The sequence below is a fragment of the Macrosteles quadrilineatus genome, unplaced genomic scaffold (assembly GCF_028750875.1).
Source record: "Macrosteles quadrilineatus isolate MER2022 unplaced genomic scaffold, UCM_ALF_1.0 Scaffold_15__1_contigs__length_3749704, whole genome shotgun sequence".
NCBI classification, from domain to species: domain Eukaryota; kingdom Metazoa; phylum Arthropoda; class Insecta; order Hemiptera; family Cicadellidae; genus Macrosteles; species Macrosteles quadrilineatus.
The window spans coordinates 1,423,339-1,445,271 of NW_026542608.1; the positions used below are offsets into that span (position 1 = coordinate 1,423,339).

A 21,933-nucleotide genomic window follows, 5' to 3' on the forward strand; every position below is an offset into this window, starting at 1 on the left:
TCTGTACACGAATCTTAATAAAAAAGGATAAATGCAAATTATTTTACTGCTCCACTTTTCAAGGAAAGATTAGAAAAATAACAATGTTTACATGTTTTAATTCTTCATGGTAGCTTTTTGTTTACAATTATGTTTGTCTGCTTTAACTTTGTTTGGATTAGGCCCGGAAATATTTATGTCATAAAAAGAAGGTCAAGAATAATCAGGAATCACGATTTTAAATTACCACCACAACCTCAGCCGGGGTTTATACAAAGATAAACAGATGGATGACATAGATTGAACACAACGTCAACATTGACCTAGGATACTGCAATTAGACAAACCATCCTTTTATGAAATCGTGTTCAGTTGTGGTTACGTTTGGGGGTGCCTATATCAACGCCCCCAAACGTGAAAATATCACTTTTTTTCAACTATGAATATATTGTAGTTTAAATTAAATAATATAGGAAATTACATTTATTCAATGAGGGTGGGTAATTATCAAGGATAGAACTGATAAAGGTATGGATAATAAACATTGACAATTACGTCATTTGCTTTACTAGCGTGTTTACTTTTTATATTCCTGCTTCTATGTGACCAGTTCTTTTTTTTCAAATGAATGTTATTTGAACCAAACAGCTGTTTCAAAACAAACTGTTATTGTTTTTAATTTTCTTTGTTTACACTTAATTATTTAGCAATTAATGCAGTGAAATTGAAATAATAGGTGTGACGATTAGTTTTGATGTTAGGACACCAAAGTTAAATTATGTGTACTGTGAATTTTATTGAATATTATCGTTTTATTTTGGGTCGTTTCTATTCAGACCTACTGGAAATTGTGTATAGTAGTTGTATTGTGGTGATAATAATTATGGAAGAGGCAGGTATACTATGGAAGTAGGTATCGTTGACTAGGTCTATACACTTCTCAATTGACTATTACTTTCTCTACTGTATGCTACTTATACAGCCAGTGTGCGTCTGTGCGAATCGGCTGCAATTCTCACTTCAACGCTTTTCACATAGTAAAAATTGCAGAATTGCTGTTTTATTGTAAAATTATCTGATTTTAAATGCATATCGTATAGGCCTATGATGGAATAAAAACATATTTTTCACACAACATTTATTTACAAGATGATTTGTCACATTAAAACTGCAAGAAACTTTGTCTTTATATGTGTAAACTAGCTGATCTGAATTGTACACGGTTTTAACTTACTACTGAATTCCCGTACGTAGGACGGGCTAACAGCTCGTTCATATTTAAAAGGAATTAAATAATTTTGACAGCTGTTTCAACTACACAATTTGTTTCTATGATATTCAATAGCATTAAAAGGTTATACGGTTTACCAACAGGGTGCAGCACCATTAGTTCATTATACATTTATGACAACAGCTAATTTGAACCAAACAGCAACAAAAACCTGATTTTGAGAACTTTACTTCTTCCTATTGTGTAGGGGAAGTGGTAGAACATTATGGCTAATGTAGATATTCTATATACTATAGTACACCGTAGATTATAGTAAACCAAATTTTCCCAAAACGAGTCCTCTCTCATTGCTAATGCAAAGCACGAGTATTTAACTACAATAAGCATTGAATACCAACCCCGTACGAAGGACGGGTACTCAGCTAGTAGGGAATAAATGTGATATTTTTAAGGAGATATTTTAGTGTAAAATACAATCAGGTAAATGGAAATTCGCTTTAGTCTGCAGGTTTGCTGTGGCGGGGGTATTATACATTATATTGCAGGGATCAGTTTGCTAATTTCCGAAGCTACATACACATACACACGGGTTGCACCAGAAAATGTGTTTATTTATGGAATCGAGAAATGAAGGAAAGAGGTTTTAGCAGGATTTCGTGTTATAATAATCGTAAATGACGACTCGTGTTCAAAAGACCTTCACAAACATCAATCTAACGTGCTTTGTAGGTCTGATTGAGTTGACGCAACACACATTTGATATTTAAATGAATCATGTTTATATTAAATCTCTGTCATAAAGAGGTATAATTCAAAACTAAACATTATTCATAGTATCAGATTTCAGTAACCTGTTGTTGGTGAGTGATTAATGTCCGTTTTGGCCACTGTGAAATATTTTAAAGTAAGTTTTGGCTGTGGGAACGCTAGAGTAGCTTATAGATTTGTGGTGTGAAATTTACCACCAATTAGGGACAGAATAGTCTTTGAAAAATAAAAACTTTGGCTATTGTAAACTGTAAGGATAATTTTGGGATACGTAATGAAGGAAATTTAAGATTGATAGTTCATTTATGTATTATGAACCATTAAACATTAATTCATAATTATTAATTAAATCACCTTAATACAAAAGAATAAATCCGCATTACAATTTTCATTTGATATTATTGACCTTGTAGGTTATGCTTTCAATTCACAGGTTTAAAGAATGTAAATTGAATTTCGCTTCGAAGATCAACATTGAAGTTTTGCAGGTTTTAAGTGTGTTCTTAAAGTAAGGGACGAAGAAGAAAGCTTGAAAGATCAAGGGATGGGAAACCCCTTTGACCAGATGACCGAACATTATTTTCTAACATACTATATAATAAACGCTACAGAACAATCTTTTACGAACAAAGATTGTACAGCTACTCAACGAATTGTCAATAGTCAATACTAGTATATGCAGTTTTGATTTTGTCTAGTGTCATAGTTTTTAGTCAAGAAAACACGAACGTCTTTTAAGGGGCAGCGTTCAAACCAATAAGTTTGAAAAAGAACTAACCAAGCAGCCTTGACAATACAGTAAGTAGTTATTTTAAATCTACGGTTGGATCTTATTTATACAGGCCTAGTTATGTGCTAAGGTATATTAGAATGGTACAAATATTTCCAGGTAATAAGATACTGTATTTGAAAGAGATCTTAGTTATCTTGATATTTTGGCTGTGCTTTATGGGGCACAACAATCCGTAATTTTACATATTTCAGAACTATATTAAAAGATTTTAAATTTTTCTCTTAAACAAAGTTGAGGCATAAGGACTTAAATACGCGTTTTACCATATTTTAAGGACCTACCATACGTAATGAAAACAACCATGACTTAGATAGAGACTATGTATCTAATGCAATCAATTTTATTTTCATGTCATTGTTATTTCACGTTCGTAAAACTAATAATAAATGGTAATGCTGAAACATTTAGTAAAAAAAATCAATTATTTCAACAACAGTTTGACAAACCGTCAATACTATGCTGATGGTATTAAAAGACAACCGAAATGATGTTTAGACATTTAGGGGCGGTTTGGGAGCTCGGTATTAGCGCTAGTCCGCGACTAAATCCGGATATTTCCGGTATTTTAGGCTGCCGCCTCGAAAACGGGTTTGTGAGCTCGGGATCAGTAAGGCGCGCGCCTAACTTGTGCAGGGATAATCTCGCGCCTAAATATTGTTGGTTTGGGAGCCAAGTAGACTTAGGCGCCAGCCTAAGAAATAGTCTCGGTGGGTTTGGGAGACCAATTTCGGGACTAAGAGATATGTTTTCATCATAAAAATCAATGAGTTTAGTCCCCAACTTTAGTCCTGCCAGGGGGCAGGTCTAAGTCGACATCATGCCGGTATTAGCTCATTAGCACGTTAATTGTTTACATATTAACTAAAATAATGTTATATTGGAATTTGTTATTAAATTCCGAACATTTTCATTACTCTCAAAGTATATTTGATAAAACTTTTTTTTTGTTTTCTGTTGTTCAAAATAAAACGAAAATCTTGCAGAAAGCTAAATTTAACGAAAGATTATTTGGTTTTTGTTTATACTGTTAACTGCAATACAAATATGGACCCTAAATAGAATTTCTTTCAACTGAGAGTTTGGCTATAAGCACCCGTACCTTAATTATAAATATTTTATTAGTAAGGAAATAATTAGCAACCACATGCATACCCCCCACTACGAAAGAGTGAAGAGATAGTAAACAAAACATAAAAAACTGCAAATAGCTCACAGTCATAATTGTTATCTTTTAATTGCGTTGTGATAGAGCTCAGTTCAGTGTTATTGACCAAGTGCTAATTACATCAAAATGGAGTACCTAGATTATTTGGAGTATAAGAAAATATATACAGTATATCAATAACCCGCTACAGAAAACCTGCAGACTAAACGAATTTCCAAATAACTTAATAGAGCTTTCAATTAAATTTATTTAAATAACTTTAGGTTTAACAAGCACCTGAAACTACCTACGGTGTAGGTATGCTGCTACAGTGAGGGTAATAAAGTGTGTTTTTTAACAAAATATTAACAGCCTTATAAAAAAATACCCCACACTAGAACAGTTAACTCATTCTCCATAAGAATCACATGGGAATTTAAAATTTACAATTTTACCAATAGTCTCTGAAGCCAATAACCGTACAAAACATTTTAAGATATTAATTTGTTTTTTATACTCTTTAAAATACTCTTTACTCTTTAAATTACTCTTTAAAATATTTAAAGACAAAGATTTATGTTATAGGGGTTAAAATTGAGAAAAAAAATATTTTTATCCTATACAACTCCGGGTTCCCTTGGTCTGATCATGCTGGTTCGCGAACTCATTAAGGAGAATCGCGCCTAACACTTTCATGCCAAATTTTATCAAAATCAGACAAAAATTACTCAAGCTATCACGTTTATGGACGTATATATAATACATTTATATATAGGCTATACATATATAAAATTTTGAACGAACAGTGTTTTTGGCCTCTAGGGACATCAAAATGGAAAAGTTTATCGGTCCCGGAACTAAGTGCTACCTACGGTAATAGATACTTCCCTAGGAAAATTAGATAAAAGAGTGTCATGTAAAAAAAGATTTTAAATTGACAACAATTTTTTCAAGTACTGTATTAAAAGATTTTTTTATATTTACCTTGGCTTCACACAATCATAACCTCCAGAATTACTTTTTATTATTTTTTTTGTCAATACCCCTATATTATACTGGGAAATTACTGTTTAATTTTGAAGCTTTTTATTGCATGAAACCGAGTTTCCGATGTTAATCCTATGTTGCTCTGTACGTATTTATAAGGTGTAGTACTTAAAAGACAACTAGTAGTACTTAAGGACAACTGATTAAATAATTATAAATCCTAAAGTGAAAATAAAGTTAGATCTTAAAAGAATTTAATATAAACAAATACGTTTCTTCAGTCATTGAGATGTAAAACAACGATCTTACAAAACTACATTTTTGCAATGGTACAATGCAGAAACATACACCATAGTCTACTAATTAGCCACCATTGATATACCAAGATAAAATTGTATCCATCTTCAATAAGTGTTTATCTTTTGTTGTTGTCAACGGTAACGGGTTCTGCAATGGCCGTTGCCAACGTCAAAACCTGAATTCCCCGCGATTCCCTGTCCATCTAGCCACGCTGCAACTTAGGCGCGACTATACTTGATCTACGACCATTTCAACTTAGGCGCGAGCTCCCAAGCCTGGTTTCTGGTCCGGGGACTAAAGTTAGGCGCGTCCAACACTAGGCGCGTACTAGCTGGGCTCGAGCTCCCAAACCGCCCCTTAATTCAGAACCACCGCACGTGATCGCGATCCAATCACAACGACAAAGCCCTGCAGATTGATGTTACAAAGGCCTTTGAACCTTTGGTGTCGCCCTCACAGTTTTAACATGAAACGTGTAATGTAGTTTGCTTCAGAGAAATAAATGTTTGTCTCTATGAAACGTGTGATCATGTCCCTTTCAGCACTCAGCACAGTAATGAAACATCCCAATAGTCGAGTACTATGTATTGTATTATACTGCATTTTATTTAGTTAAGATTATTCAACTGAAAAAAAATAAAAATAATAAAAGGTGAAGCATAACATTTTCATAAATTAAAATAAATATAAAATGATAACTAATTGTTAAATGCAAAAAAGTTTGATATTTATAATTATAATAAGGTGGTCAAAAATGTTTGTATGACCCACGTGCACACTCATGTGTCAAATCCTGTCACAATTGATACTTAAAGGTGTGTATCAATACAAATAGTTGGCACAGTTTATTGTCAGTGCATGGTCGACTCGGACAAGACGGTAATTGAATCATCAGATTACCGTGTCTAATGGACAGCTGCTGTAGCATTAGTGGACCTGATTAGTGGCATTGTCAGCCACATTACAGTCAAGGTACTTACATTGCAAACGTGTGTAAACATCATAAATACCAAACAAATGTGCAAGTGTTGTATTTCCTCTCTCACATAAAAGAGCTTTTAGTCAAATGAAGAAAACATTGAGAATATTATAACAATTACAACATTTTCTCAGTTATTGGCAAAAACGTCATTCATTTAAAGAAAATTACAATACGTCATTGTTGGACATAATCTCTTTAAAAACTGTGATTACATTTCGGCATATTAATGTTATTTAATAATAATCAGTGGCTTTTAAGTTTTAGTACGGAAAACGTGTAAAACGCTCAATTCGCAACAAGACGAATGCGGCTTCTAATAAAATAATCGGCACTAAACGAATTTATTAGCAAGTGGATATTCCACTCTGGACTAAAATTATACAGGGTTAGGCAAAAGTCTGGAACCCCCCATTTAACTTTTTAATACGTTGCCGTAGGAAAACCAAACTCGGTACATATTTAAAACATAAGAAATTGCACTTTTTCATCAAAGTTACAACTTTTCCCAAGCCCCCAAAATGGGGTATTTTGGAGGCAGTCCCAAATTTTCAAATGTAAACTTCTATCTTGTGACCCCTCATTTTAAAGGGTTTATCAAGAGAAATTGAATGGCGCAAACCAGAGGTCAATATCGCACCCCTAATCAAAATGGCAGATATTTTAATTATTTAATATGAGCAAGCAAGATAAAGTCTTGACACCCCCTGATAACTTAAAAAAATTAATATTTTAATACTGACCAAAAGGTGAATTCCCTTTTTTTATAAAGGTATGCTGAGTTTAGTTTTCCTACTATAACCTGTTAAAAAGTTAATAGGGGATATTTCAAAATTACTGCCATGTTGATTAAGGGTGCGATATTGACCTCTAGTATGCGCCATTTAATTTGTCTTGAGAAACCCTTTAAAATGAGGGGTCACATGATAGGTGTTTACGTTAGAAAATTTCGGGCTTACAAGTTCCGGTTACAAGTTCTAACTTTAATGAAAAAGTCCATTTTTGTATGTTGTAAACATGTGTAGAGTTTGGTTTTCCCACTGCCACACGTTATAAAGTTAACCGAGAGTGTCCAGACTTAATCTTGCTTGCTCATCTTAAATTAAAATGGCTGCCATTTTGATTAGGGGTGCCATATTCACCTCTGGTTTGGACCATTCAATTTATCTTGATAAACCCTTTAAAATGAGGGGTCACATGATAGGTGTTTACATTTGAAAATTTGGCGCTGACCCCAAAATACCTCATTTTGAGGGCTGGGGCAAAGTTGTAACTTTGATGAAAAAGTGCAATTCCTTATGTTGTAAATATGTGCCGAGTTTGGTTTTCCTACTGCAACGCATTAAAAAGTTAACTGGGGGGTTCCAGACTTTTGCCTAGCCCTGTAGAGTATCTATTATCTAAACTACCTAAACCTATTAAAAGAGATTAGCTTGTTGGATATGGATTCTTTTTTATTCTGTCTTCACTATACTAATGTAAATAAGATGATTTTGTTAGTATATTTAGTTTAGGGTGTTCGAAAAAAGGTGGGGATATAATTTACGTAGTGATTCCTTGGATCAAAATAAAGATAAAATCAAGAACACAATTTTTCCTAAATCGCTTCGTTAACCAGATATCTGCCATATTCTTTCACATAAACATCTTTTTGCTTCGAGTTTTTTCAACCGATCTTCATGAAAATTTGTATGTATTTTAAAGTAGAAGAGACCCATGTTAGAAAAAATCTCATCTTGATTTAACTTAAAATGTCAAAATGGCGGCCATTTTAGTTCTTTAAACTTAAATTACTGAAAAAAAAACGGCTGATTTGATGAAAAACTTCCAAGAGCACTTTTATTTAGCAATTTCTATTTTTTCTATCAAACGATACCAAGTTCAAAAAGATCGAATAAGAAATAGCTGAAATATTACGATTTTTTTTTTAATTGGGTAGAATAAGGCAGAACGCTCGTCAGGTTTGCCCCATTTTACAAAAAATCTTAATATTTCAGCTATTTCTCATTCGATCTTTTTTCACTTGGTATCATTTGAAAGAGAAGTAAAAATGCTAAATAAAAAAAAAATTTCTTGACATTTTTTCATAAAATCAGCCGTTTTTGAGTAATTTAAGTTTAAAAATTCAAATGGCCGCCATTTTTAAGTTGAATCAAGACGACATTTTTTTCTAACATGCGTCTCTTCTACCTTAACATACATACCAAGTTTCATAACCGGTTGTAAAAAATCCAAAGATAAAATTTTAATGTAAAAAATATAAAATGACGGATATCTGGTCAATGAAGCGATTTTGAAAAAAAATGTTATTATTGATTTTCTCTTTATTTTGACTCAAGGAATCACTACGTTAATTATGTCCCCACCTTTTTTAAACACCCTGTATACGACAGTTACTTGATTGAATCAATATTCCATACAATTAAGAGCTTTTATAATTATTATAAAAATGCATTAAATAAATCCATACCTCACCATGCTCCTCTAGATTAAATATAACAATTACTCGTAGTAATACTAATGCGTATATTTTGGTCGTTCTAATCAATAGCAGCTAAAAGAAAAACTGAATTATTGGTGTTTTATCTATCTGACACACCTTTTGCTGCAGTGAAAGCCAATAATTGGTGTTGGGTTATAAAGGTCCAAAGGTAAAGTTCATGTTTTATCTTTATAATCCTTAGTTCTCCAGTTACTAACTTCCTTTGATATTTAATAACTTCGCCGTGGGTGACTCCGGGCTCCATAGAGTATCCAAGGGAAACATTAAGAATTGAATTGTTCTTTAAACTGGTCTGTTCTATCAATGACTACAACCCATTAGTTCTATGTATGATGTCCCTTAGTTGAAGATATACAAAGAAATCTGCTATATAAAAGGAATAATATTAGATTCATAGAGGCACGACTGTGGATATTATCTTGGATATTAACTAGTGTGTACCTGTTGCTCGAATTCGAGCAATTTCGAAGTTTAGCAGGAGTTATTGTAAAACGAATAACAGTCATAATTTCCGATGACCTTAAAAGAGTCGACACAAAGATTATGGAAATACTCACGATGTATAGGCCTATAACAGTTCGATATAATTAACATTTCTTGTAAATATCTTAAAATTTTTCAAAAGCTGATCTTGTTTTTTAGTGTTTTCTAAAACTGTTTCTACTATAAAGTAAATCGGTCCCGGGTGTTGGACGAGTCCTACGGTAATAGCTTAATCCTCTTATGGGAATTTGGCTAAAGCAATATCAGTTTGAAACCAGTTAATAGATGATTGAAAACTACTTTAGAGTTGACAATCTACATTTAACACATGTCATTAAAAATTTTTTTCCAGTTTAGAACGATGTCACTTGATATTTTAGGTGCTCATTGCTTTTATAAGTGACGCGATAAATATATCATTTAAGTATATCATAAGGCAATTACTAACCTATAAAATCCTCAAGGGATCCATATCCGTTAAAAGTACATCTAAAATTACCTTAAAAACGTAATAAAACCAATTCAAAACCCATTTACGTATATGCCAATATTGAAATTGAGTTATGAAAACCCCATTTACGCAGCCTACTAGATTGTTGCCTCATACAAATCTTCTTAAAGTATTCTATTTACGTACTATAAAATATAATGTAATGTAGCTAAAGAAACTTAAGATTTACTGGCCCTTATCATCGTGAGAAAGGTCAGTAGCTTTATGAGGGTTCGATACCGGTTATAGTCCTGATGATTAGGCATCAAATAAATTATCCTCAGATCATCTCATACCATTCTACACTCACCCTATATTTGTGTTAAAATACGCACCAAGGCAGCGTCCCCATCTCAAATAAAAGATAATTGAATAATACTGCAGAAAAAGTCCTATTTAACATTATACTATAACCATTTCTCTATTATTAGCGTCATGTTATGGCGCATTTCGTGGAAGCGGAGGATGAATGCAACGGAAGAAAGGAGTTCCAGTAATGAGATATTGCTATTGTCATGTTTCCCCTTTAACAATGGGAATCATATTAGCTGGCCGGGAAGTGAGTTTTAATAAACCGTTGACAATAGATTGTGCATCAGACCGGTTATTGCATTAGCTTAGGCTTGGTGCTATTTTGATATCAGACTGCGTAGATAAAGTAATAGACGTTCTTCAGCATGGAAAGGGCTGTTCTTTCTGTTATTGGCAATCTGGATACTATACAAGTGAAGTTAGTGTTTTCAACTAGGGATGGAAACGTTTCACCGCCATTACATCGCGTGGTTTTGGTACTCTTTGTCGTTTAAGGATCGCTTTACTTAAATAAGTTATGAAATGGTAGATTTCAAGACCAAATAGGCAGTATAAACCTAGAGCAGAAAAAGATATTAAAATGGTGTTCCGCTCCGCTCCTAGGAAAACAGTAACATTAAATTTCCTAAGACAAGTGGAGTCCGCTCTCCGCGTTACGCGTGCCGCGCTCCACTTCCGTGCCTAGGAAACCCCAGCTTTATTGATTTGTGTGTTCTTATCACAGTCTTATATCGGGAATTATAAGAAGCAAAAAAGTCCCCTACCCAATCCATTAAGCTTCAAATACTAATCATTCGTTTCGTAAAAAGGCCAGGATGTTTTTGAACCTTATCAACCTTATTTGTTGAACCTTTAAAACTATGTATCATTTGTTTTGACCTCACTAAACAGTTAGCATCTGGGTTCTGCCCCCTTTGTTGAAAAGACAACCGTTTACAAACAGGCACAGTTATATCTAGCAAATCAACGTTGCCCTTTAAAAAAAAAAATGTGTTAAAATAGTAAAACTCAAGTATTGTGATTTTATGGGTCAAATTATTTATGTTATTTAAGAAAAATACAATGCTGTGATGTCACCCTGCGTGGGGTACTCTTTGTCATGAGCGAGAATTAGGACGAAATTACAGCTCTTCTCTAAAATGGCTATCGCCGTATAAACAGCGTCAAGTCTTATGATTCTCAGTCTATTAATCGATGTTTGTTTTAAACTACCTAATTTCTTCTAATTATCTTTTCCACGGAAAAAAGAATGTGTAAATATGTGGTTTTACTGGTGTCTATTTGTTATGGATTATATGGTGAAAAGTATCACACGCGGCTCGGGAAGGTGCTTCCATGAAATCCCGAAATCGCAACTATCATCATCGCTACGTAAATACCTACATCCAGGTTATGCCACGTTACTGTTATTAACGTTAAATTATAGCTTTTTCCTACAGTTACCTAACAATGTACATGTTCTCTCACTGATTTGAGAAAGCAAAGTGGCCAATTCGCTCATCAGTGAGACAATGTTAACATTGTCTCACTCTAATTACTTTGTCTCACTCCAGATTTGCAACGTGAATGCACGAAATAGTGAGCGCGTAACATGCAGGCAACGTCGTATGCGCGCGAAATACGTTGGCAGCACTGGCTGTAAATCAGCTGGTCAGCTGTTGTACTGTTGTATTTGTCACTTCACGTTAAATGTTATATTAAAAGTTCACTTCTGTGTAAAAATAGGTTATGTTTCTTCACTAATTTATTTGTTTTATGGTAACTGTAGGAAAAGTATAATGTGCAACTCGAGTTCAAAGTACAATTGCCTCACTCGAGAAACCATTCCTCACTCGCCTACGGCTCGTGAGTAAGGATTTATCTCGAGTGAGTCAATTGCTCACTTTTCTCACTAGTTGCACAAATAACTATACTCCTTAGCTTATATAACTTATAGCTTTAATCCACACCTTACACCTAGGACCATTTTAGGTTACTTTTGAAAATAATTTTCTCAATTTTAGATTGATTATAACAGTAAAAAAATGAAAACAAAACTATTATACACCCACAAGCTACTCTGTTTTCTTTACCTTCGTAGAATACACATATAGAAAGGTAAGTGTGCCAAAACAATGTAATTAGGCAATTAAATCGTCCCACCTAACGTTTTAAAGACTCGGAGACGATACAAAAGCACGCACCTGAGTGCATTAGCCGAGGTAGAGTACAATAGATACAAAAGCTTTGAAACCAACTTGTATACTTAACAAAGCCAACAACGTAACTTGGGTGGTTCATGAAAAGTACAATGAAATCTATCATTGTTGGCTATTTTATATGCTCACTTTGGCATTCTTTTTGAAAATATTTGCTCTAGTAATATTTATATAATTCACCTGGATTAGTTTTGTTTATTATATTAAGCAATATTATTTTGAATTTTAGTATAATATTATCTGAGCATCCAATTACATAAGATAGTAATCTAGCTCAGATATCATCAGGTTTCGGGGGTTTAGGTTTACTACTACAGGGAACCGTAAGAAGATTATCTATAGTGAAATGTTACTGCACTATACGTTGATTTCCGCCAACGGGTTGAGAAAAGCTTGATATAAAATAAAAATATATACCAAATGTGATCAAAATATGTCCGTAAACAAGCAGACTGCTACACTTTACTTCTCTCCATAAGAAGAGATTTTAAATTTACAGTGGTTTTGAATTTTATCCATAAAAATAAGGGTACAATAATACTTCAATATACTACATTATTAACTCTACAAAATAGTTTAGAGAAAAACTGCAAACCTATTGTTTCATAAATTCACCTTACAGCCCGTTCCCATAATACCATAGCCGATTAAGCTGATTTGCTAACTTTATCATTCGATAGATAGAGTTTAATTAAACTTAGATTCACACATTGGTACCAAATTTCATGGAATTCGTGTAAGATTTGCTCGAATTATAGTTATATCTAATAGAGACGCATACACACGCACACACACACACACACACACACACACACACACACACACACACACACACACACACACTACACACCCGTTTGTACCAAATTTCATCAGAATCGGATGACTTTTGCTCGAATCATCGTGCCAACAAACAAATATATATTTATATACATGGATTTGATCAGATTGTGTTTTTGGCTCTTGAGATTTCAAAACGAAAAAAGTAAATAGGTCCGGGTCCAGGTCTTACCATGAAAAATACGGTAAAAGCTTATTCCCTTATAAAAATTCGCTAAAACTCTAAACAGACCAAAATTAAATTTTATAATGGTAAAATATAACAAATTTGGCTAAGGGTTTGTTCGGAAAGAGCAGACAAAAGGTGTCTTGCTTTATCAAACGCTTGACACAATTAAACCAGAGTCCGAGCGCTCATTGACGTAAAGGGATTGATTACCTCCTTCGCTTTAGGTGATTGAGTTACATAACAGAATAAATCCAGCTTTTGTAAAGAGGTAATCAGTTTACAGAAAGGTTTTTTAAAAAAATAAGGTAGTTTTGTCACTATTAAATCGTCGTTGTTAACTGTCGCTAAAATACGACAAATAAAACTTTTCTGATTGTGGTTATATGTTTACCTGTATTAGCGAAAGCTCGGTAATTATCTTAACAAACATAGACTAATAATTTTATATTAGGACACACCAGAAAAAATTACACGTTAAGGACAAACAAGTTTGAATTAACATTCCGTTATTTTAAATTTAAAGCATAAATTATGGCCAGAGGAACACTAAAACTAATGTTTGAAACCCTTTAAAATTCTTGAAAAACAGTGTTTCCAATTTAATCATGAACCTAACCACAATGCAGTAATTTACATACATTTATGTAATGAATACGGCTCTTTATGAATGGTTTATATGGATAATTGGTGGTATTTAGCGTATTAAAACCAATATTTATAATACAATCCAATTATTAGGATGAGAAATATTCGGATAGTATAGTATCTTTTTGAAATCCTACCAAAATCAGGACCAAGGGAAGAAAATACAAAACATTTTGTTGTGAGGGTTGAAGACTGGGGTGGTCTCGTGTAAGCCAGAGTCGCCCTTATAGAACACTTGTCTTGACGGCCACTTTCATTATTACCAACACTGCCACAAACACTCGTAGCGTAGCAATGTCATCTTGCATTGGATGTAAGAGATGGACGGATTATTTAGAAGATTACACGCTTCAACATCTTGAAATAACTATACATTTTAGAACATGAGTTTATAGGGAAAGCAAATACGCCTCAGCTATTTTTGTGTCCGTATGTTTGGACAATATTTTTTAATATTATTAGTTGTCAAGTAATAAATTCTTTGTGTAGGTTAGGTTTTGTAGAGTGCAGTAACAGTTCAATTATTCAGTACCTTAATGTAGGCTACCTAGCGTAAAAATCTTCCATAAACTGCATATGGACGATAAGGTGTTGTTGAATAATTTTCCAAATAAAATGTCTTAAAATTTTAAAGCTTTATATCCTGTTATATATTTATTTTGCATTGTTGTTACATTAAGATAGGAAATTAATAAGGTATCCTACGGGTAAAGTTGAAGCTGGAGTAAAATTATTCTTTTAAACAATTTCTAAAATTGTATTACGGTCTGAACTGTATAGACGACTTATCCCAATTAATTTTAAACCAATCTGGATATAATCTATACTTTTAATTGAACATACTACAAGTGTTCTATCTAGCGATACAAGTGTTCCATCTAGCGATCCAAGTGTCCTATCTAGCAATACAAGTGTTCTATCTAGCGATACAAGTGTCTATCTAGCGATACAAGTGTTCTATCTAGCGATACAAGTGTCTATCTAGCGATACAAGTGTTCTATCTAGCGATCCCAGTGTTCTATCTAGCGATACAAGTGTTCTGTATAGCGATACAAGTGTTCTATATAGCGATCCAAGTGTTCTATCTAGCGATCCAAGTGTTCTATATAGTGATACAAGTGTTCTATATAGCGATACAAGTGTTCTATCTAGCGATACAAGTGTCTATCTAGCGATACAAGTGTTCTATCTAGCGATCCAAGTGTTCTATCTAGCGATACAAGTGTTCTATCTAGCGATCCCAGTGTTCTATCTAGCGATCCAAGTGTTCTATCTAGCGATACAAGTGTTCTATATAGCGATACAAGTGTTCTATCTACTGAAACAAGCAGAAGAACGATCTTTGAGGGCTGCTTATTTAAAATATAAGTAAGACGTTTACATATTAACTCAACGGTATGATATTTTTCATGATTCAGTTGCTGTGGTGTTGATAATCTTAGAAGAAATCGGTTACCTTTGTACGATCCCGCACTTGGTTACCATCCTCATTATCTTCCTAGCAACGTCTTCGTTCCAGCACAAGGAACTCAAAACTCTGACTTGGTTATCGATGTTACGTATCATTAACAAGTCGACAAACACTTTTGTGCAAAGGTTAGGTCGATGCTCTTTATGCGTCTCCGTTATAGGCTATTCCGTACATGACTTTCGTACTTGTTGACTGAGGTGAATTGATATAATTATCACAATATGATCGCAAAATAATATCAGTGTATATTAACCAGATTTGTCATAAGAAAATAAGTGGTAAATATGTAGTGCCTTTGGCTTAGTTTAGCCGAAATCCCCTACAGTATTTTGTTATTCTTCAAAAATAATTCAAATTTAAAGACCTTTTCATATATTTTTGAGAAACTTGGTATAAACTTTTACGTTGTTCTCATAAAAGTATCCATGGATACTTTTGATTAAACTTAATACATTTTTAAATGGAGGTTATTTAACGTTTTAGAGTTAAATTTAATAAAAAAAGCTATTAAATCAAAATTATACACGGTATCAAATTGAAAGCATCTTTTGATCCATATACAATAATTTGTTGATTGTAAAAACTGATAAATTCTGAACCACGTCTGTTTTGTGTTTTAAAAAGTCTCAGGAAATTTTGTATAGTTTAAATAATTACAAAATCAAATTTTATTCATACAATTTATTCTTGTGTACAAGGTTGGGAAATTCATTTCCACTACACCCAATGACAAATACTGTTTCATATTTACGATAAATTCGTTATTTTACATTTCAAAGTTTACTCTTCCTAACCAATACACTGATTTAAAGTTGAAAGTTTAACATTAGAGAGGTATCAGCAATATTGAACAGATCCATTATGGTTGAACGTAAGTGAATGAACAATCTGAGATTTTACTCTAGGATTACAAAGACTAATTGATCCCATAGCTCCGTCTGACCTAGTAACCCTTACTAATGGATCTGACAATTCTATTACCCTGTAACACTATCTACTTAGATCTCGCCTCACTTACTTTGCATGCACCTTGCAAGTGGAACTACAATATGTTGAATACATGAAATAGATGATAAAATGTATACGTTATAGATAAGTAGCCTATTGCAGACGACGAAACACCTTTCGGAATGATAGGTTTTTATGAATCTCTTACAAAAGCCATTAGTAACATATCCATCCAGGAAAAGCTATATTTGTTTATTTGACCAACTCAATTAAATATAATTTTCTAAAATATTCCTACTTGTATGCTACACAGAAATCAGGTGTTAGTCGTTTACTTTGTGTGCCTTTGGTATGACCACGACTTACATTGGCATTTCATAACCATTTAGCTATGTCAGAAGAGTCTTAATTAGTATTTCACACACATCCACGGTAAACATTACATATCATGCACATTTGGCCATTAACTACAGTTGAAAACTACAGCTAATAAACATAGAAATATTATTAAAATTGAAACATATTAAAACTAACTTATAACTATTTCGATATTCTAAAGATGAACATAGTTAAAGGAAGGATGGTTGAGTACCTTGGTACCTAAGTACAAAGATAAACGACCTAACACAGTTTGCGATGTAAGTTTGCAGGAGACTCTTTGTTGTATGAGCAACTCGTTATTTCATAGCCTCTGGAAAATCTGGGATCCTTTTAGGCTTAATGACTTTTGTTGCATGACTGGATATTATTTGAGTTAGTTTCATTACTTAGTGTGATTTAAGCGAAATTAATTGTATTATTGCGACTTTACCTGTTTATAAAGATTTGAAGGAAAATATTTTATGGGTGCATCACTAATTTTACTGGTTAACAGTTTTGGAAGCAACTTAAATAAAATAAATAATTTCGTCAAACCCATTGCTATATGGTACATGCATCTATAGACACATTCACAAAATTACTTTCCCGATGATAAAAACGCCCATATCAAAATTTGAAATTTATATAAGGTGTTCCTACCTATTTTGGATAGGAATGAACTGAACCACATTTGTAAGTGTGAGGTCAGATGAGAAAATGTTTAACTGATCTTAAATGTAGAATGAATAACTTATTCAGGCAGAGAGTAGGGTATAGTGTATAGCCCCATAGAATTGCTTCACAAATAATGCTTAATATCTGTGAGGGTGGGCAAAATTTTTCACAATCGTGCCCACAGGTTACTGATTAACTCAGTCAGTTTTGGTGGCCTCGTATTGAATTACGATGACCTTTGTATATGATTTTCCCCTGCGTAGAATAGGACAAACAATGTAAACATCTATGCAACAAAACCAGATCAAGTTAAAAGAGCAATATCATGACCAACATCATTACACACGAAAGGCAGGTATCCTATGAAGAATATTTTAAGATCTGAATTCATCAGAATTAAAATTTTATAATTGATATGATTACCTAGATATCAATAATTTATCTCTTAAAATATATATGACTAAAAAGAGCAGTAAATTAAGAATAAGTGTATTGAATAACTTCATAATGATATATTGGTTTTAAAGTATTGGTATTTAAACACAATCCAATGGATATGAAATTAATATTTTTCGAACTTTTTGTGATATAGTTTAATTTGTATAAAATGTATTATACCCAAAAATTATGACATATTTAATGAGCACGATACGTGCGATTGGTACTCACTATTTCTACAAAATCAAATAATTTTAACTAAAACTGAAACGAGTTTATACTCCTTGGAACCGCCTCTGTTGACAATGGAGATTTAAACATTCAGGTATGAAAATTAACGTGCAAAGTTTGGATTGGAGATTGGACTGTAAGGATTAGTTTTAAGCCCTCCCCAGCCCTGGTTGTTGGGCTTCGTTTAATCTGTAAGTAATTGGTACAGTTATCTCAATAACTTTAGAACAATCACACATGTTTATGGCCACCAATACTATAATATATTATAGTTTGAAAGCAAGAAGGTATACTATACAGTAATAGCCAAAATACGTTTAAATAATATGTAAGCAAATTGTTAAACATTTTATAATTGATAGCTTGTAATAAAATATTTACCAGCTACAAAATACAAATCGATACATACACTTGTTTGTATGTATTGATAAAAGCTGCTAAAACACATTGATATCAATTACAAATTTTATAATGTCCCAGGATAACTTTGTGAGGATTCTCCCTCAAACATCTAATCATAATTTGAGAAATTTATCTACTGAATCATCTATTCTGAACAAAATGTCATTGTTACTATAGCTAAAATATACCAGTAGTAAAAAAAATATATATACCGTATTATATGCCCACGCCGCAGCCTGCAGACAAAGCAAATTTCCATTTGCCTGGTTGGATTTTCACTTAAATACTTCGCTCATGTTACATTTTTCTCTATTTAAAAAAATGGGGTTTAACATGTACCTAGGTTTGCCGATACGTAGAGGGTAATACAGTGGGTTTTAGGAGAATGTTATTAGCTTATAATAAAAAAATAAATAAATTTGCCAAATTTTATCAAAACATATCCATAAAAAAGCAAACTACAAAAGTTTACTTATTCTCCTTAAATAGAGCATGGTAATTTAATTTTTTTTTTCATTTTTTGGATTTAATCCGTAACCAATAACCGTATAAAACACTTCTTTACAATGGACTTTTTGTTATTTTAAGCTCTTTAAAATAGTTTGAAGAGAAATTAAGAAATTCTATGTTTTGAGGGTCAAAAATGAGAAAACCGAAATCTGCTAAAAAGAAAATATATATTTAAATAAACCGTACAAGACGTATAATTTTTACGAAATTTTTTTGCATGTAAAAGTAAATCATTATTTCTCGCCCTAAGGATGAACTTTCATGTTTCATGTTCTTTGTTAGAGTGTGTTAAAAAACTGTCTAAAGGCATATAAGATAACGCTTAATTGGAATACAGCATGGCATAAAACATAACGAAAAGTAATCCTAAAATCCAAACCAACCGTGAATCGTTACTGTTGTTTATTAATTCCTAATGAAACCTAGTATTAACACAAGATTACAATAATTTCGACTACACGCCAAACTCAAAATATTCTGTAACTACTGCACCTGTTGCTCGAATTCGAGCAATTGCAAAGTATTACAGGCATTAATTAACAGTCATAATGTCCGATGACAAAAGAGTCAACTCATAGATAGTGTAATCAATCACTCCACTCCAGTCATCGAAACTGAAAACGATCTCTTTCTAAAAACGAACAATCTTGTGTGTATCATGTGTTTACGACGAACAGCCAGTGACGTAGCCAGGGGGGGGTGTGTCCTGGGGACTTAAATAATTTTTTTTTTATAAATTAAATGTAAAATTATATAATCATACTGTATTTACGTTGCGGTTGATTATTTTCAATGCATAGAGAGCTAATAAAGACCGTTTTAGGGCCTATATTTTTTTTATTTTCCCGGACCCCCCCTTTTACCGGACCCCCCGGTCTGTCGACCCCCCCCCCTCAACAGCTGTAATTAATACAAATTATTTGTTTGTTTAAGTAAACAAAATCTCTTCTTCAAAAGAAATACATTGGGATTTTGATTGCCTGTGGGGCAAAGCCCGAGGACTTTTACTACAGGAATTGGAGAAAGGGGGCGTCTAAAAAAAAAAAAATACTCCATTTTGACACATCGTATGTAAAAATCCGTCCATTATTAAAGGAGGAGTAGAGTTTCGTAGAAATAGACTTCATGTATATAAATAAGGATTCCTTCTGATTTAAGGATATAATAAACTCGCCTTTTACCGTAACTATGTGTGGTGAGCAAAGTTCCCAAAAAGTTATCCGAAGGCAACAAAAATTATGAAATTCTGACAAGATTATGTACATTTAGCAAATGGTTTGTTTGGTCTGCCATATACTAAATAATTACACACATGAAAAGTGTAAAATAATATTCCGATTAGTTTGAGACAAATAAGTTATCTAATAAAGCTCGTTGGAATTCTGGTCCTAGCTATACATGTAAATAATGTTTAACAAAGGTGATATCTAAATCGGTTCTTTCAGAGATTTTAGAGAATATAGTTAGAAACAAATTGACCCAACGTATACATCCTAATGTATGCGTGTCATGTACCTTATGACTTGTGGGAGACGATTTAGATGTAGAGACTGTTGAGAGTTAAGCTTGTAACGCAACAGTTTGGAGCCATGTTTAGTAAGAACATATGGATCAATGGTAAATAGATTTGACATTTTCATATATCAATGCTTACTTGTCGATGAGTGTTTTCGATTTTCTAAGCAGAATTTCAACATCCTGACTGGCAGAATCATCAGAGGAGGACTTGTCCAGCAAGCTTCCATGGAGATTTACCTGCAAACAAATACACATCATCTAGCATTTTGGCTGATTTTAGGTCTTCCTACAAGAGTTACGTTGAACGGAATTAATCTAGCTATCGGCGATAAATTTTTGATTGTAAACTGAAAACAACATGTCGCATACCAATATTGTATTATTTCCACAAATTAACAAATCTAAGAAACATAATCGTTACGGATGGTGTATTTGGCCTCTGAGGACTTCAAAATGAAATACCCCAACCGCAGCAAACCTGCAGACAAAACGAATTTCCATTTAAATTACATTAGGTTTAACGATTATCTAGGTTTGCTGCAACAGAGAAAGTAGTTGTGGTTCTACTAAAATATTAATAGCTTAGTACTGTACAAGATAAATACAGGGTTAGTAAAAAGTCTGGAGACCCCCTGTTAATTTTTACCGGCCTATACTAGAAAAACTAAACTCGGCACACATTTATATCATGTTATGAAGTACTTTTTGGGCATAACCGCCACTTGGTGCAGCCTACATCCACAAAATGGGGGATTTTGGGGAAAACTCAAAAATTTCAAAGGTAAGACCCATCAAGTGACCCGTTATTTTGAAGTTACTGTTAAAATAAAACCTACAACGCAAACTAGAGGTCTCTATCTCAATCCAGTAAAAAATGGCAGCCAATTGAAATTCTCAGACGTGAAATTTAACTTACAGCTTTCCAAGTCTGGAGCGTCCCTGTACATTTTGTAACGGATCACACTAGATAAACTAAACTCTGCACATCTTAATGGCATGTTATGAAGTACTTTTTGAGCCTTATTGCTACTTAGTTTGCAAACCCACAATGAGGGATTTTGGGGGAAACTAAACAATTTGTAATATTAAGCCCCATCAAGTGACCCCTCATTTTTATGTTCGTGATGAAAGAAAACCACCAATGCTAGGAAAACTACAGGTCTCTAATTTTTGAGTTTCCCCCAAATTCCCCCATCTTTTGGGATGTACAGAAAGTGGCGGTTATGCCCAAAAAGTACTTTATAACATGCTTTAAACGTGTGCAGAGTTTAGTTTTTCTAGTGTGAGCCGTTACAAAATTTACAGGGGACTCCAGACTTGGAAAGCCGTAAGTTAAATTTCATTTCTGAGAATTTCAATTAGCTGCCATTTTTTACTGGATTGAGGTAGATACCTCTAGTTTGCGTTGTAGGTTTTATTTTAACAGTAACTTCAAAATAACGGGTCACTTGATGGGTCTTACCTTTTGAATTTTTTTATTTTCCCACAAAATCCCTCATTTTGGGGATGTACACCAAGTGGCGGTTATGCCCAAAAAGTACTTCATAACATGCCATAAAGG

The 21,933-nt window shown here is 33.3% G+C and overlaps 1 protein-coding gene across 1 annotated transcript in view; it reads right to left on the reverse strand.

The window, feature by feature from the left end:
• Positions 1-21,933, reverse strand: part of LOC129005077 (uncharacterized) — a 189,426-nt gene that overhangs the window by 50,196 nt on the left and 117,297 nt on the right. The window contains exon 4 of the mRNA XM_054433869.1: positions 20,509-20,609. Within this exon, the coding sequence (XP_054289844.1) occupies positions 20,509-20,609 (101 nt within the window). The remainder of the gene's footprint in view (positions 1-20,508; positions 20,610-21,933) is intronic.